The sequence below is a fragment of the Nycticebus coucang genome, chromosome 3 (assembly GCF_027406575.1).
Source record: "Nycticebus coucang isolate mNycCou1 chromosome 3, mNycCou1.pri, whole genome shotgun sequence".
Lineage (NCBI taxonomy): Eukaryota > Metazoa > Chordata > Mammalia > Primates > Lorisidae > Nycticebus > Nycticebus coucang.
The window spans coordinates 107,751,346-107,766,096 of NC_069782.1; the positions used below are offsets into that span (position 1 = coordinate 107,751,346).

The following is a 14,751-nucleotide window of genomic DNA, read 5'->3' on the forward strand; positions in this document are numbered from 1 at the left end:
CAATGGCATGGGCACAGCATGAAGAGGAGCAAAAAAGCTGGAGCAGATTCTCATTTTCTCTTCAAGTTTCATTGACTATTCTGAATCAGTGCTTTCTCGGAGCGAGACTGTACTCAACTTTGACATAGGACATTAGCCCTTGGCAGGCATTCCAAATCTCTGTGATCAGCTCAGTTTGTTTGTTAGAGTTGTAGAAGTAGAGAGGACAGGTGTACTCACTCTCCCCCAGTGAGTGTGTTTACTTTATTGGTGTGTTTCTTGACGCATTTTCAGAAGAAATGCTGGTATTACAATTATCTTCCCTAGTGGTAGGTCTGTCTCATGGCTGTTCCCATGTTTAGGGTATCCATGAACCCCAAGAATATTCTGGGAAGGCATCAGAATTGGTAACTTTGCAATTGATAAATACATGTAAATGTACACCATATCCCACTGTAGGTACTTAAATAGGGATGTTAAAAATATGACTGAGCTTTTTAGATTCCTCCCATGATACCTTTTGAGAACTGAAAGTAGAATAGATCATGCAAAAAAATGAGACAAACTATATTAGTCATAATGAAGACAGGTATAGACGTGGATATGTTTAGTTGCAGATGTATTTTATAATGTGCAGTATAAAATATTTTTCTAAAATCTCAAAAGGTACCAAGACTTCACATCTCATGGAAAAAGTGTACTCTTCTTTCTAAATGCTCTTGTAAAAGTATTTTTAAAGTTTATATATTGTGCATAGATGGTATATAAATTGTATTACTTCATTGGCTTGTTTGCCATGATATATCGTGCATGATAAAATGTTTTCAGTTGCATTGCTTGCTTATGGTAACCATGAACCATATTTTCTGTTTCTTTTTCCTTTGTGTGTTTATACACATGCATTTTAAAATCATTTCATGTTTTCTTTTTCCCTCATCAAAAGGAATATACTGCATGGAAAATATAAATGCAAACATTCCTTTTCTTTGTTATTTAAAATTCTAACTCAGAAAATTTCTTGCTCTTATTGGCTTTTTATGGGTGTGAAGCATAACTGAATTGTGCATGGAAGATACAGATTTAAAATCTAGTGGCTTCACAGTTTGCACATCAGTTGCCTGTCACTTAAAAGTTATTTTGGATTCTGCATGAAATAGGCTCGAGTGGTTTTCAAAGAAAGAATTTTAGGTATTTAATGTATAGCCACACATCGAAGTGTTCTAAGTAGGTGCAATCTGTATAATGGAAAAGCTCAAGGAGAGGGAATGCTAAAAATTACTAAAATGAGAGTCATATGGTTGCACAAAACAAACATGTACCTATACAGGCAAAATATAGAATGGCTACTGATATTTTAAAACCAGTACATAAGAAAGTCAATAGGAAGTAAGGGAACAGTTTTCCATTGTGGTTATTTTTTTCATCATTAATTCTTTTCTCATGTTTTCTGTTTTTCATTGTTGGCCTGTTTGGTTGCGATGTGCTTTTCCTGTCTTCATTTCCCATTGCTCTGTTTTTTATTTAGTTTTCTTTTTTTTTTTTTTTGGATTAGTTATGTCTGTAGAAATTTATTTTTCCTCTTTTACGTAATTGTTCCTTTTGCCTCTTCCATTCTAAATCATGCAAATAATTGTACTTGCTTTTGTAATATTTCAAAGTTTACTGACCAATTTTTTTCTCTGGTCTCTCTGTTTCTCAACCATTTTTGTTGATTTTTGTGTTTGATTTCATTTTAAAATTTAAGAAACAGTTGAACGGAGTGCAGGAGCAACAAGATCCCTCCCCACCACTTACTCATACAAGCCATTCTTTCCTACAAGACCATACCAGTCCTGGACAACAGCTCCGACTACAGTGCCTGGGCCAGCCAAATCAGGCTTCACTTCCTTATCGAGTTCCTCCTCTAATACACCATCAGCTTCTCCATTAAAATCAATATGGTCTGTTTCGACTCCTTCTCCAATCAAATCCACATTAGGCGCATCAACTACGTCTTCAGTAAAATCCATTAGTGATGTGGCATCTCCAATTAGATCTTTTCGGACAATTTCATCGCCAATAAAAACTGTGGTGTCACAATCTCCATACAATATCCAAGTATCCACTGGTACCCTGGCTAGAGCTTCCACTGTCACGGAGGCTATGCCCTTAAAAGGGCTGGCATCCAATTCTACGTTTTCCTCACGAACCTCTCCAGTGACTACAGCGGGGTCTCTCTTGGAGAGGTCCTCAATTACTATGACACCCCCTGCATCCCCCAAATCAAACATTAACATGTATTCCTCAAGTCTGCCATTTAAGTCCATTATTACATCAGCAGCACCACTAATATCTTCACCTTTAAAGTCAGTGGTGTCTCCAGCTAGATCAGCAGTTGATGTCATTTCATCAGCTAAAGTTACGATGGCATCTTCTCTCGCCTCACCTGTGAAACAGATGCCAGGACATGCAGAGGTAGCATTAGTCAATGGATCTATTTCCCCTCTGAAATATCCATCGTCTTCAACTTTAATTAATGGATGCAAAGCCACTGCCACATTACAGGAAAAAATTTCTACAGCTACAAACTCTGTGAGCTCTGTGGTCAATGCAGCCACTGACACAGTTGAAAAAGTATTTTCTACTACGACAGCAATGCCATTTTCCCCACTCAGGTCCTATGTTTCTGCAGCACCATCAGCTTTTCAGTCTCTAAGAACTCCTTCCGCAAGTGCACTCTATACATCCCTCGGGTCGTCAATATCTGCAACTACCTCATCTGTAACTTCATCAATAATAACAGTGCCAGTATACTCTGTAGTCAATGTTTTGCCAGAACCAGCATTAAAGAAACTTCCAGACTCTACTTCACTTACAAAATCAGCAGCAGCCTTGCTGTCCCCCATTAAAACATTGACTACGGAGACACGTCCTCAGCCTCATTTCAATCGAACTTCATCTCCAGTTAAGTCATCTTTGTTCCTTGCACCCTCTGCCCTTAAGTTGTCTACACCATCTTCTTTATCTTCCAGTCAGGAGATATTAAAAGATGTGGCTGAAATGAAAGAGGACCTAATGCGGATGACTGCGATACTCCAGACAGATGTGCCAGAGGAGAAGCCTTTCCAACCCGAACTCCCAAAAGAAGGGAGGATGGATGATGAGGAACCTTTTAAAATTGTTGAGAAAGTCAAGGAAGACTTAGTGAAAGTTAGTGAAATCCTTAAAAAGGATGTGTGTGTAGATAATAAAGGATCACCTCAATCACCAAAGAGTGACAAAGGACACTCTCCCGAAGATGACTGGATAGAATTTAGTTCAGAAGAAATACGAGAAGCGAGACAGCAAGCTGCTACAAGCCATCCTCCATCCCTGCCGGAGAGAGTGCAAGTAAAAGCAAAAGCCGCCTCTGAAAAGGATTATAACTTGACCAAAGTCATTGACTACCTAACAAATGATATTGGCAGTAGTTCACTGACAAACTTAAAGTACAAGTTTGAGGATGCAAAGAAGGATGGTGAGGAGAGACAGAAAAGAATTTTAAAACCAGCAATTGCTTTGCAGGAACACAAACTCAAAATGCCTCCAGCCTCCATGAGGCCTTCCACCTCTGAGAAAGAATTGTGTAAAATGGCGGATTCCTTTTTTGGAACAGATACTATTTTAGAATCTCCAGATGACTTTTCTCAACATGACCAAGATAAAAGTCCCTTGTCTGACAGTGGCTTTGAAACAAGAAGTGAAAAAACACCATCGGCCCCACAAAGCGCTGAAAGCACTGGTCCTAAACCACTTTTTCATGAAGTCCCGATCCCTCCTGTCATCACAGAAACAAGAACTGAAGTGGTACATGTGATCAGGAGCTATGAGCCCTCAGCTGGGGACACTCCCCAGTCCCAACCAGAGGAGCCTGTATCACCCAAACCTTCCCCTACATTTATGGAATTGGAACCAAAGCCCAGCACCTCCAGTATTAAAGAAAAAGTTAAAGCTTTTCAGATGAAAGCCACCAGTGAAGAAGATGACCACAATCGGGTTTTGAGTAAAGGCATGCGTGTTAAAGAAGAGACTCACATAACCACAACCACTAGAATGGTTTATCATTCTCCACCAGGCAGTGAAGGTGCCTCTGAAAGAATTGAAGAAACCATGTCAGTCCATGACATTATGAAAGCCTTTCAGTCCGGGCGGGACCCTTCCAAAGAACTGGCAGGTCTGTTTGAACACAAGTCGGCAGTGTCTCCAGATGTTCACAAGTCTGCTGCTGAAACTTCAGCCCAGCATGCAGAGAAGGACAACCAAATGAAACCCAAACTGGAGCGTATAATAGAAGTCCACATCGAAAAAGGTAACCAAGCTGAGCCCACTGAAGTCATTATTAGAGAGACCAAAAAGCATCCAGAAAAAGAAATGTATGTATATCAGAAAGACTTATCCCGGGGAGATATTAACCTAAAAGATTTTCTGCCAGAAAAACACGATGCTTTTCCTTGTTCAGAGGAACAGGGTCAGCAAGAAGAAGAAGAACTTACTGCTGAAGAGTCATTGCCTTCTTATCTGGAGTCTTCCAGAGTAAATACTCCTGTGTCCCAAGAAGAAGATAGCCGCCCTAGTTCTGCTCAACTCTTATCTGATGACTCTTATAAAACGTTGAAGCTTTTGAGTCAACACTCAATAGAATACCATGACGATGAGTTGTCAGAACTAAGAGGGGAGTCTTACAGGTTTGCTGAGAAAATGCTTCTGTCAGAAAAGCTAGACGTGTCTCATTCTGATACTGAGGAATCGGTCACAGACCATACAGGACCCCCTAGCTCAGAGTTACAGGGGTCTGATAAGCGGTCCAGAGAAAAAATAGCCACTGCCCCCAAAAAAGAAATTCTCTCCAAAATCTATAAAGATGTGTCTGAAAATGGTGTAGGTAAAGTGTCTAAAGATGAGCATTTTGATAAAGTGACAGTGTTGCACTATTCTGGCGATGTTAGTAGCCCAAAACATGCCATGTGGATGCGCTTTACTGAGGACAGATTAGACAGAGGTAGAGAAAAGTTGATATATGAAGATAGGGTGGACAGGACTGTGAAGGAGGCTGAAGAAAAACTGACTGAAGTGTCACAGTTTTTTCGTGACAAAACTGAAAAGCTAAATGATGAACTGCAGTCCCCAGAGAAGAAGGCACGCCCTAGAAATGGCAAAGAACACTCTTCTCAAAGCTCTACCAGCAGCAGCAGCCCTGAGAAAGTACTGCTGACAGAATCGCCAGGATCCAGTGATGAATGGGTTAAGGCAAGGCAGCATGGCCATGATGGACAGGGCCTCCCCAAGGCTGAGGAGAGGAAAGCACCCAGTGTGCCCAGCAGCCCGGAGAAGAAGGCAAGTTCCCAACAGATCGAAGACAGCAAGTCCACAGTGGAAGCCAAAGGAAGTATCTCACAGAGCAAAGCCCCAGATGGGCCTCAATCTGGATTTCAGCTCAAACAATCTAAACTCAGTTCCATTAGATTAAAATTTGAACAAGGTACCCATACAAAAAGTAAGGATGTGTCTCAAGAAGATAAAAAGTCAGATGGCCAATCCAGAATACCGGTTAAAAAAATACAGGAGAGCAAGCTGCCGGTCTACCAAGTTTTTGCTAGAGAAAAGCAGCAGAAGGCCACAGACCTCTCAGAGGAAAGTATATCAGTGAAAAAAGATTTCACGGTATTAAAAGCTAAAACTGAGCATGCCCAAAGCAACGAAATTGTTGCCAATGATACTGCCTCTGATGATGTGAAAAAACAGAGAACTGAAATGTCAAGTAAAACAATGCCTGACTCTCTTTCTGAGCAACAGGCTAAAGACTTGGCATGTCATGTAACCTCAGATTTAGCAACTAAGGGACCATGGGACAAAAAGGTCTTTAGAACATGGGAAAGTTCTGGAACCACTAATAATAAGTCTCAGAAAGAGAAACTTTCACATGTACTTGTTCATGATGTAAGAGAGAATCACAGTGGTCACCCTGAGAGTAAAAGTGTTGATCAAAAAGATGAATTTATGTCTGTGACTGAGAGAGAACACAAAGTGTTAACAAATGGCTCTCTCTCAGAAATTAAGGAAATGACTGTAAAATCTCCCTCCAAAAAAGTCTTATATAGGGAATATGTTGTTAAAGAAGGGGAACGTCCCGGTGGCTCTCTCGATCAACCTGCCAGGAGAACTGAGAGCTCAGTGGTGTCACATACACCAGGCAGAGTTGCTGATGAGAGGAGAATGCTGTCTTCTAATATTCCTGATGGGTTTTGTGAGCCCTCGGCATTTCCAAAACACGAACTATCACAAAAACTGCCCCAATCAAGTATGAGTAAAGAGACAGTTGAGACACAGCATTTTAATTCCATAGAAGATGAAAAAGTTACCTATTCAGAAATCAGCAAAGTTTCTAAACATCAGAGTTATGTAGGTTTATGCCCACCTCTTGATGAAACTGAAACCTCCCCCACCAAATCTCCTGATTCTTTAGAGTTTAGCCCAGGAAAGGAATCTCCCTCTAGTGATGTATTCGACCACAGTCCAATTGATGGATTGGAAAAACTTGCACCACTAGCCCAGACAGAGGGAGGGAAAGAGATAAAAACTTTACCTGTTTATGTCAGTTTTGTACAAGTGGGAAAGCAATATGAAAAGGAGATACAACAAGGAAGTGTAAAAAAAATCATAAGTCAGGAATGTAAGACAGTACAAGAAACCAGGGGGACCTTTTATACAACTAGACAGCAGAAGCAACCTCCTTCTCCCCAAGGCAGTCCAGAAGATGATACTCTAGAGCAAGTATCCTTTCTAGATAGCTCTGGGAAAAGCCCCTTAACTCCAGAAACACCCAGTTCAGAGGAAGTGAGTTATGAATTTACATCTAAGACACCAGACTCGCTCATAGCTTATATACCAGGCAAACCCAGCCCAATTCCTGAGGTTTCTGAGGAGTCAGAGGAGGAAGAGCAGGCCAAGTCCACCTCCTTAAAGCAGACCACCGTGGAGGAAACAACAGTCTTGCGGCAAATGCCTAATGACGTGAGCAAGGACTCTAACCAAAGACCCAAAAGTAACAGAGTTGCCTATATTGAATTTCCCCCTCCTCCACCGCTGGATGCGGACCAGATTGAGCCAGATAAGAAGCATCATTATCTCCCTGAAAAGGAGGTTGACATGATTGAAGTCAATCTGCAAGATGAGCATGACAAGTACCAACTGGCTGAACCGGTCATCAGAGTGCAGCCGCCTTCGCCAGTTCCTCCCGGGGCAGATGTCAGCGATTCGAGCGATGACGAGTCTATTTATCAACCAGTCCAAGTTAAAAAATACACCTTCAAATTAAAGGAAGTAGATGATGAGCAAAAAGAAATGACAAAATCCAAAGCTTCTGCTGAAAAGGTTTCCAACCAGAAAGAATTGGAAAGTAACGGATCTGGAAAAGAGAATGAATTTGGCCTTGCCCTCGATTCACCTCAGAATGAAACTGCCCAGAATGGGAACAATGACCAGTCCATCACAGAGTGTTCCATTGCGACCACAGCAGAGTTTTCTCATGATACTGATGCCACAGAGATCGACTCTCTGGATGGCTATGACCTGCAAGATGAAGACGATGGTTTGACAGAGAGCGATTCTAAACTCCCAAGTCAAACCATGGAAATTAAGAAAGACATCTGGAACACAGAGGGCATTCTGAAGCCAACTGATCGCTCTTTTAGCCAAAGTAAACTTGAAGTTATCGAGGAGGAGGGAAAGGTGGGGCCAGATGAAGACAAGCCACCTTCCAGAAGTCCTTCATCTGAAAAGACTCCTGATAAGACTGATCAGAAGTCAGGGGCCCAGTTTTTCACGCTAGAAGGCAGACATCCCGACAGATCAGTGTTTCCTGATACTTATTTCAGTTACAAAGTAGATGAAGAATTTGCCACTCCTTTTAAAACAGTAGCTACCAAAGGCCTAGATTTTGACCCTTGGTCTAATAACCGAGGGGATGATGACGTTTTTGATGGTAAATCACGGGAAGACGAAACTAAGCCATTTGGTCTGGCAGTGGAAGACCGCTCTCCAGCCACAACCCCTGATACAACGCCAGCCAGAACGCCAACCGATGAAAGTACCCCAACTAGTGAGCCTAACCCCTTCCCATTTCATGAAGGAAAAATGTTTGAGATGACTCGCAGTGGTGCAATTGACATGAGCAAGAGGGATTTTGTTGAAGAGAGGCTCCAATTTTTCCAGATTGGTGAGCATACTTCTGAAGGGAAGTCAGGGGACCAGGGGGAAGGGGATAAAAGTATGGTCACTGCTACACCACAGCCACAGTCAGGGGACACCACTGTAGAAACCAATCTAGAGAGAAATGTAGAGACACCTACAGTGGAACCTACCCCCAGCAGCCCGACCAGCGGAGAGTGTCAGGAAGGCACATCCAGTGGTGGCTCCCTGGAGAAAGCAGCAGCCGCCACTAACACCTCTAAAGTTGACCCCAAGTTGCGCACGCCTATAAAAATGGGAATTTCTGCATCTACCATGACCATGAAGAAAGAAGGCCCTGGAGAAATAACAGATAAAATAGAAGCTGTGATGACCAGTTGTCAGGGATTAGAAAATGAAACTATAACAGTGATTCCAAATACAGCTAATAGCCAGACGGGCATTAGGCCCCAAGAAAAACATGATTTTCAAAAAGATAACTTTAATAACAACAACAATTTGGATTCTTCCACTATACAGACAAATAACATTACAAGTAATGTAGTTCTGACAAATCATTCTGCACCCACTTGTACCACAGAGAAAGCTAAGCCAGTGAAAGGCTCATCAGGAAAAAAGACAGGGGCACTACAAGGACACTGTGTAAGAGATAAGCAGAAAGTGCTTGGAGAGCAGCAAAAGACAAAGGAATCCATAGGGATTAGGCAAAAATCCAAACTCCCCGTAAAGGCCACTTCACCAAAAGATACCTTCCCACCAAACCATGTGCCAAACATTAAAGCAAGTAAACCGAAGCAGGTTAGTCAATCCGAGAAAACCAAAACCCTTAATACTTCATGTGCAGACGTAAAGTCCAGAATTCCCGTGAAAAACACACACAAGGATAGCATAGTTTCAGTTAGAAAAGCATGTGCCACACAAAAGCCAGGGCAGCCAGAGAAAGGCAAGGGCAAACAGCTTCCATCCAAGTTGCCCGTAAAGGTAAGATCCATCTGTGCCACCGCCGCCGCCACCACCACCACCCCTGCCACCAGCACCAGCACCCCTGCCACCAGCATAGTTAAAGTTAGGAAAAGTCAGCTCAAGGAAGTATGTAAACATTCCATTGAATATTTTAAGGGAATTAGTGGTGAGACCTTAAAGCTTGTGGACCGCCTCTCTGAAGAAGACAAAAAGATGCAGTCCGAGTTGTCCGATGAGGAGGAAAGTACCTCGAGAAACACGTCGTTGTCCGAGACTTCCCGGGGTGGCCAGCCTTCAGTTACAACGAAGTCTGCTAGAGATAAGAAAACAGAGGCAGCACCTTTAAAATCAAAGAGTGAAAAAGCCGGCAGTGAAAAAAGGAGCAGTAGGAGGACTGGTGAGAATGAAGGCAGTCAGGTCTCTCGAGCACTCTGCTCACCTCCTGGAGAACCAGCATAGTTTGTAAACACTTTCCAACCCGTAGACCCTAGTGCATGAACTGTTGTGATTGCCTGTGGAGTGACTTAACTGTAGTTTCTCATTCTGTCATTGTCATGCGTATGTGCTGTCTGAGATACTCTTCTTTCTTCCTGTTACTCTAACTACACTGTAGACAGCTAGGGAAGCATGCTGAAGATCTTGGTGTCATTCAAGATGAACGACTTTTTTTAATGTGTTAATGGATATGATTCTGTCCAAGTTAAAAGCACCCATGTTGAAATCCCATCATGGTGTTTTCACCAACGCGACACTTGTGTGACTGTCGTAAGGTAGCTAGGTCGTCAGCATGTTCAATCTCATTACATTGAGCATCCATGTAGTCTGACATTTGGCCTGATGCAGGTGACAAACAAGTGAGCCATGTGAAAAGAAGTGTTCATGTAGGTGATTAGGACACATTTAAGTGTACAGTGTTAGCATTAGTCTCTGTAAAATCTGCGTACTGCTAAAAGCAATTTTCCAGTATTGTATTATTCTTGATGATTATTTTAATTAAGAAATTGTAAATCGTAGGTCCACAGAGTCCATGTGAACGGACAGATATCAGGATGGCAATAGTAGCCGATCACCTGGGACTTAGTTGGACAGGTAAGTGTATGAACTCCTGATGAAAGTTTCTTCATTTCCGTCTTACTCACACAAGCAGTTCAATACATAAATTTTAAAAATAGAAAAAAACATTTTTATCACCCATAATTCTATCTCACCCAAGGTAATTACTGATAGTACCTTGTCTATTGTGTTTTTTCCAAAGTTTGTTCTATCTCTCTGCACTAAGGAATAGAAATTTTGTGTGTGTGTTTGTAAGATAGGGTCAGCTTTGCCTAATTATTTTTGTGACATAAAGGACAACATAGCAAAGGCCTATGACTTTTAAATAATCCAAATTCTTTAACATGGTTAATGTTCTCAGAGCAAGCAATGTTCAACAATTCAATTAACCCATGACTAGTTTTCACAGATTTTAGTCATTCATTGCGAAGTCATCTTTACAACTTTCACAATATACAATATGTATGTTTATTTACCTGATGCTTTTCTTTAAGTGGTCTCCTATACTCAAAGATTTATTTATAAGGATTACCCTTATAATACTTTGATAATGGGAAACAAGGATTTTTTGCACTATAAAAACAAAACAAAGGAATGATAGTAAGCCTAAATTATGAATTAAAAATTTTTTAAATAGGATATAATATGTTCAAATTACAAAAGCAGTAGAATTCTGTGAGATGAATGAAACTGTTTATAATTGGGGATACAAAGGAATATTTGGCTTTATTTTACTTCCTTACAGATGAAGACAGGGTTCTGTGTCAAATGGATAATTCTCCTTTATAGTTTTGATATTAACAGAGTCCCCAGAATCCTACTTCACATGTCTGAAAAATGTTAAGTTTATAGGTTGAGTGTATTTTTTTAATGCACCCCCAAGAAACATAATAGTTAAAAAATAAATGTTCATTATTGTCATATCTAAAGTCATTTTGAATACCATTAGTAACATACATTCCATATAATTATCTCTATCATTAAAAGGTAGAAAGTGAAGTTGGATAGTGAGAAACAAGGTAATCTAAATGTTTTTCATTGAATGTCCTCAGCCCACCCCCCGCTCCAAACCCCATATCAAACCCTCTTCTCTCCATCTACCCAGTCCCTGTGAAGCTTGAAAATGCAGATGGTCTGAGTAATCCCTTCCAGGGTTAGGAATTAAAAATAATTTGTTATGTATTAAGTATTCACTAACATCAAGTTAGTATTTATACAGTATTTTAACCGTGGAGATTATAATCTGAAAATATACTGGAGCAAACATTGATTTTGCAGAATTGTATATCAAGAACTGTTAGATGATTTTCCTTAAGCAAATAAAGTCCTAAGTTTGTTAAGAGAAATTTTTTTGGAGAAGATATACTATCCAGAAAAAAAATTTTTGAAAAATTTTATTTTTTATTAATACATATTAGATATACATATTTTCAGAGTAAATGCAATAATTTAGTTCACAGAATTCAACTGCCATAGTTGTATGGAATATATGTTGCTGATGGCATTCATATGAAATCAAGGTAATTAGGATGTCTTTGCTCTTCATCGAGTCTGCAAACAATGGACAGTTGGATCTTGAGGGCTTACTGGGCAATAGGAGTACTGTTTTCACAGAACACAGAGCGATGAAGAACTTAAAAAATGATTAGAATTACTATATGCTCAATGAATATTAGATAATTTAAGTTTTAAGAGAACAAAATTTAAATCTCTCCCTCAAAACCAGTATTAACATTTCTTTTATTAAATCATAAACACATAGATCATGTATACATTAATGCGTTTATGGGGTACAATTTGGAATGCTTACATTGCACTGGTTAATATATCCCTCACCTCATTTGCTTAATTACTGTGTTAAGACATTTATACTCTATACTTATATAGATCTGACATGTACCCATAGGTGTGATCCCACCAATGACCCTCCCTCCCTCCTTCCTTCACCTTGGGCCATAGTTGTGATCTATTCTTCATATGTTAGTGTGAGTGATTGTAAATTGGTTTCATGATAGTACTGAGTACAATGGATACTTTTTCCTCCATTCTTGAGATACTTTACTAAGTAGGATATGTTCCAGGTCCATCCATGTAAACATAAAAGAGGTAAAGGCTCCATTTTTTTTTTTTTTTTATTGTTGGGGATTCATTGAGGGTACAAGAAACTAGGATACACTGATTGCATCTGTTAGGTAAAGTCCCTTTTACAATCATGTCTTGCACCCAAAAGGTGTGGCACACACCAAGGCCCCACCCCCCCTCCTTTTCTCTGCTCTCCCCTTCCCGTGCTCTTCCCTTACCCCACTCCCACCTTGTCCTTAATTGTCCTCATATCAAAATTGAGTACATAGGATTCATGCTTCTCCATTCTTGTGATGCTTTACTAAAAAATCTACATCTTTTTTTAATGCTGCATAATATTCCATGGTGTACATATACCACAATTTGTTAATCCATTCATGAGTCAATGGGCACTTGGGCTTCTTCCATGACTTGGCTATTATGAATTAAGCTGCAATGAACAGTGCAAATATTTTTGTTATAAAGTGATTTTTGGTCTTTTGTATATACACCTAGTAGAGGAATTGCAGGATTGAATGGCAAGTCTACTTTTAGATCCCTGAGTATTCGCCATACTTTTTCCCAAAGAGATGTATTAGCTTGCATTTCCAAGGTATTAACATTTTAATGTGCTTTGATACTTTAGAAAAAGCCTTGACAATGTTATATATACAATGTCTGGTTTTTATTTGTAACAGCATAAATATTTTCTGATCTTGGCTTTAATGGATAAAAAGCATATCCAACAGATGGACCTTATGATAGTATTTTTCTAACTGAGAACTAAGTGAGCCATGAAATCAATTCATGGTTTTTAAATAGAATATAACATAAAAGAAAATGTGTATTTTATGTATTGCTAAATTTTGTTCCATAAAGATTTGGTTTTATTTATATAAACACTATGATATATAATGTTATTTCTAACAGTAAGCCATGACCAAAAGAGATTGCAAGCCACAGCGTTACATTAATTAGCTCTTCTTTTGTTCACCATGTGAATTTTAATAAGCCTGTAATAAACATTCATGTATATAAATCCTTGTATACAAACCTTATGTATCATCAGGCTAAATTTCTAAGAGTGAATCACCAGTCTAAAAGATCTGAACTTTTTTGAGCCTCTGAATTCATTTTGCCAAATTGCTAGAAATAATAAGGGGGATAGAATCTTGACCAGTTCCTTTCTCAGGGTGTAATACATACCCGATAATTGTTTTTTAATGCACAAGAAAACATACAAAGAAAAGTCTCATTCCCATCTTTGACTCCTCTCTCAAGCCAGCCACAATACTCAGATCATACATATCTTTCCAGACACTCTTCATTTACAAGATTGAGTGTATGAGTATATACATGTAGTTGGACAGAAAGCTCTCTATTTTTCACATAAATGATTGTATACCATGTATGATGATCTTGTCCAGAGTCATCAGAGAACCTCTGAGTACATGAAACTTGAAGGCACATAGAGTGAAATGTTATGTGAGTAAAAGATGTATTTCATAAACAAACTGTCAACATCTCTTGTGCATATACAAGAATTATAAATCCATACCTGCATCCATCCATGCAGAGAAGTTGCCTGAATTAAAAGAATTGAGCAACAAACACCCTCTGTGTAGAGACCAAAAATCTTCATAAAATGATCTCTAAAGGGAATCTGATTAGAAGTATCTAGGGAGAGTTAAGTTGCAAACTGAGTGTGGTCACTACTTTCCTGTGAAATCAAGTATATAAAAGTTAATGCCCAAGGCTGTACTTGGACTTTCCTATAAAGTTCCTTTTCTTTTTTTGGTGGTTATTGAGCATTACTTTTATGAAGTATGTGATAAAAGTAGAATATATAATCTTAGTAATCTCTTTTTCTTTCTACAGAACTGGCAAGGGAACTGAATTTTTCAGTGGACGAAATCAATCAAATACGTGTGGAAAATCCAAATTCTTTAATTTCTCAGAGCTTCATGTTATTAAAAAAGTGGGTTACCAGAGATGGAAAAAATGCTACAAGTATGCTGAAATTATATTATTTTAACTTTCATAATTGCATATATGCAATATTTTAGATAAGCCTATTGTTACATTCATTTGCATATTCTAAGTTTTCTATAATTTTTTCACAATACATAAAAGTCTTTTGCTTATTTAGTGTTAATAGTCTAAACTTCTGCTCTTAGGGCTCTTTTTGGAAAGGATATAGTGGGGAATTTTTTGCATTTTGTCTGTTGTTCTGTGACCACCAAAAATGAAAACTTCTAGTTGTTAAATCATGGAACAATCTTCAGAAACACTCTGAAGTTACTGCCATGGCTGGAGGTGGAAGTGCAAAGAAGACAGGATCAAAATTAGGGAACCAAATAGTTTTATTCAGCTTGGTCTGTGGTGACAGAGGATTCTCTAAGACTATTGGGTTTGGCTTGATTTTGTTGGTCGAGGGGGTTGTATACTTCACCAAGTGCCAACCCACGATAATGTGGAATAAGTTATTGT

At 39.3% G+C, this 14,751-nt stretch overlaps 1 protein-coding gene across 5 annotated transcripts in view; it reads left to right on the forward strand.

The window, feature by feature from the left end:
- ANK3 (ankyrin 3) overlaps window positions 1-14,751 on the forward strand; it is a 545,106-nt gene that overhangs the window by 505,268 nt on the left and 25,087 nt on the right. For 3 of the 5 annotated variants that reach the window (XM_053582915.1, XM_053582916.1, XM_053582917.1), the window contains 2 exons: window positions 10,162-10,236; window positions 14,140-14,271. In XM_053582915.1, coding sequence (XP_053438890.1) covers window positions 10,162-10,236; window positions 14,140-14,271 — 207 coding nt within the window. Of the gene's footprint in view, window positions 1-1,723; window positions 9,545-10,161; window positions 10,237-14,139; window positions 14,272-14,751 lie in introns of all 5 variants that reach the window. The other 2 variants (XM_053582914.1, XM_053582918.1) reach the window with 1 other exon arrangement.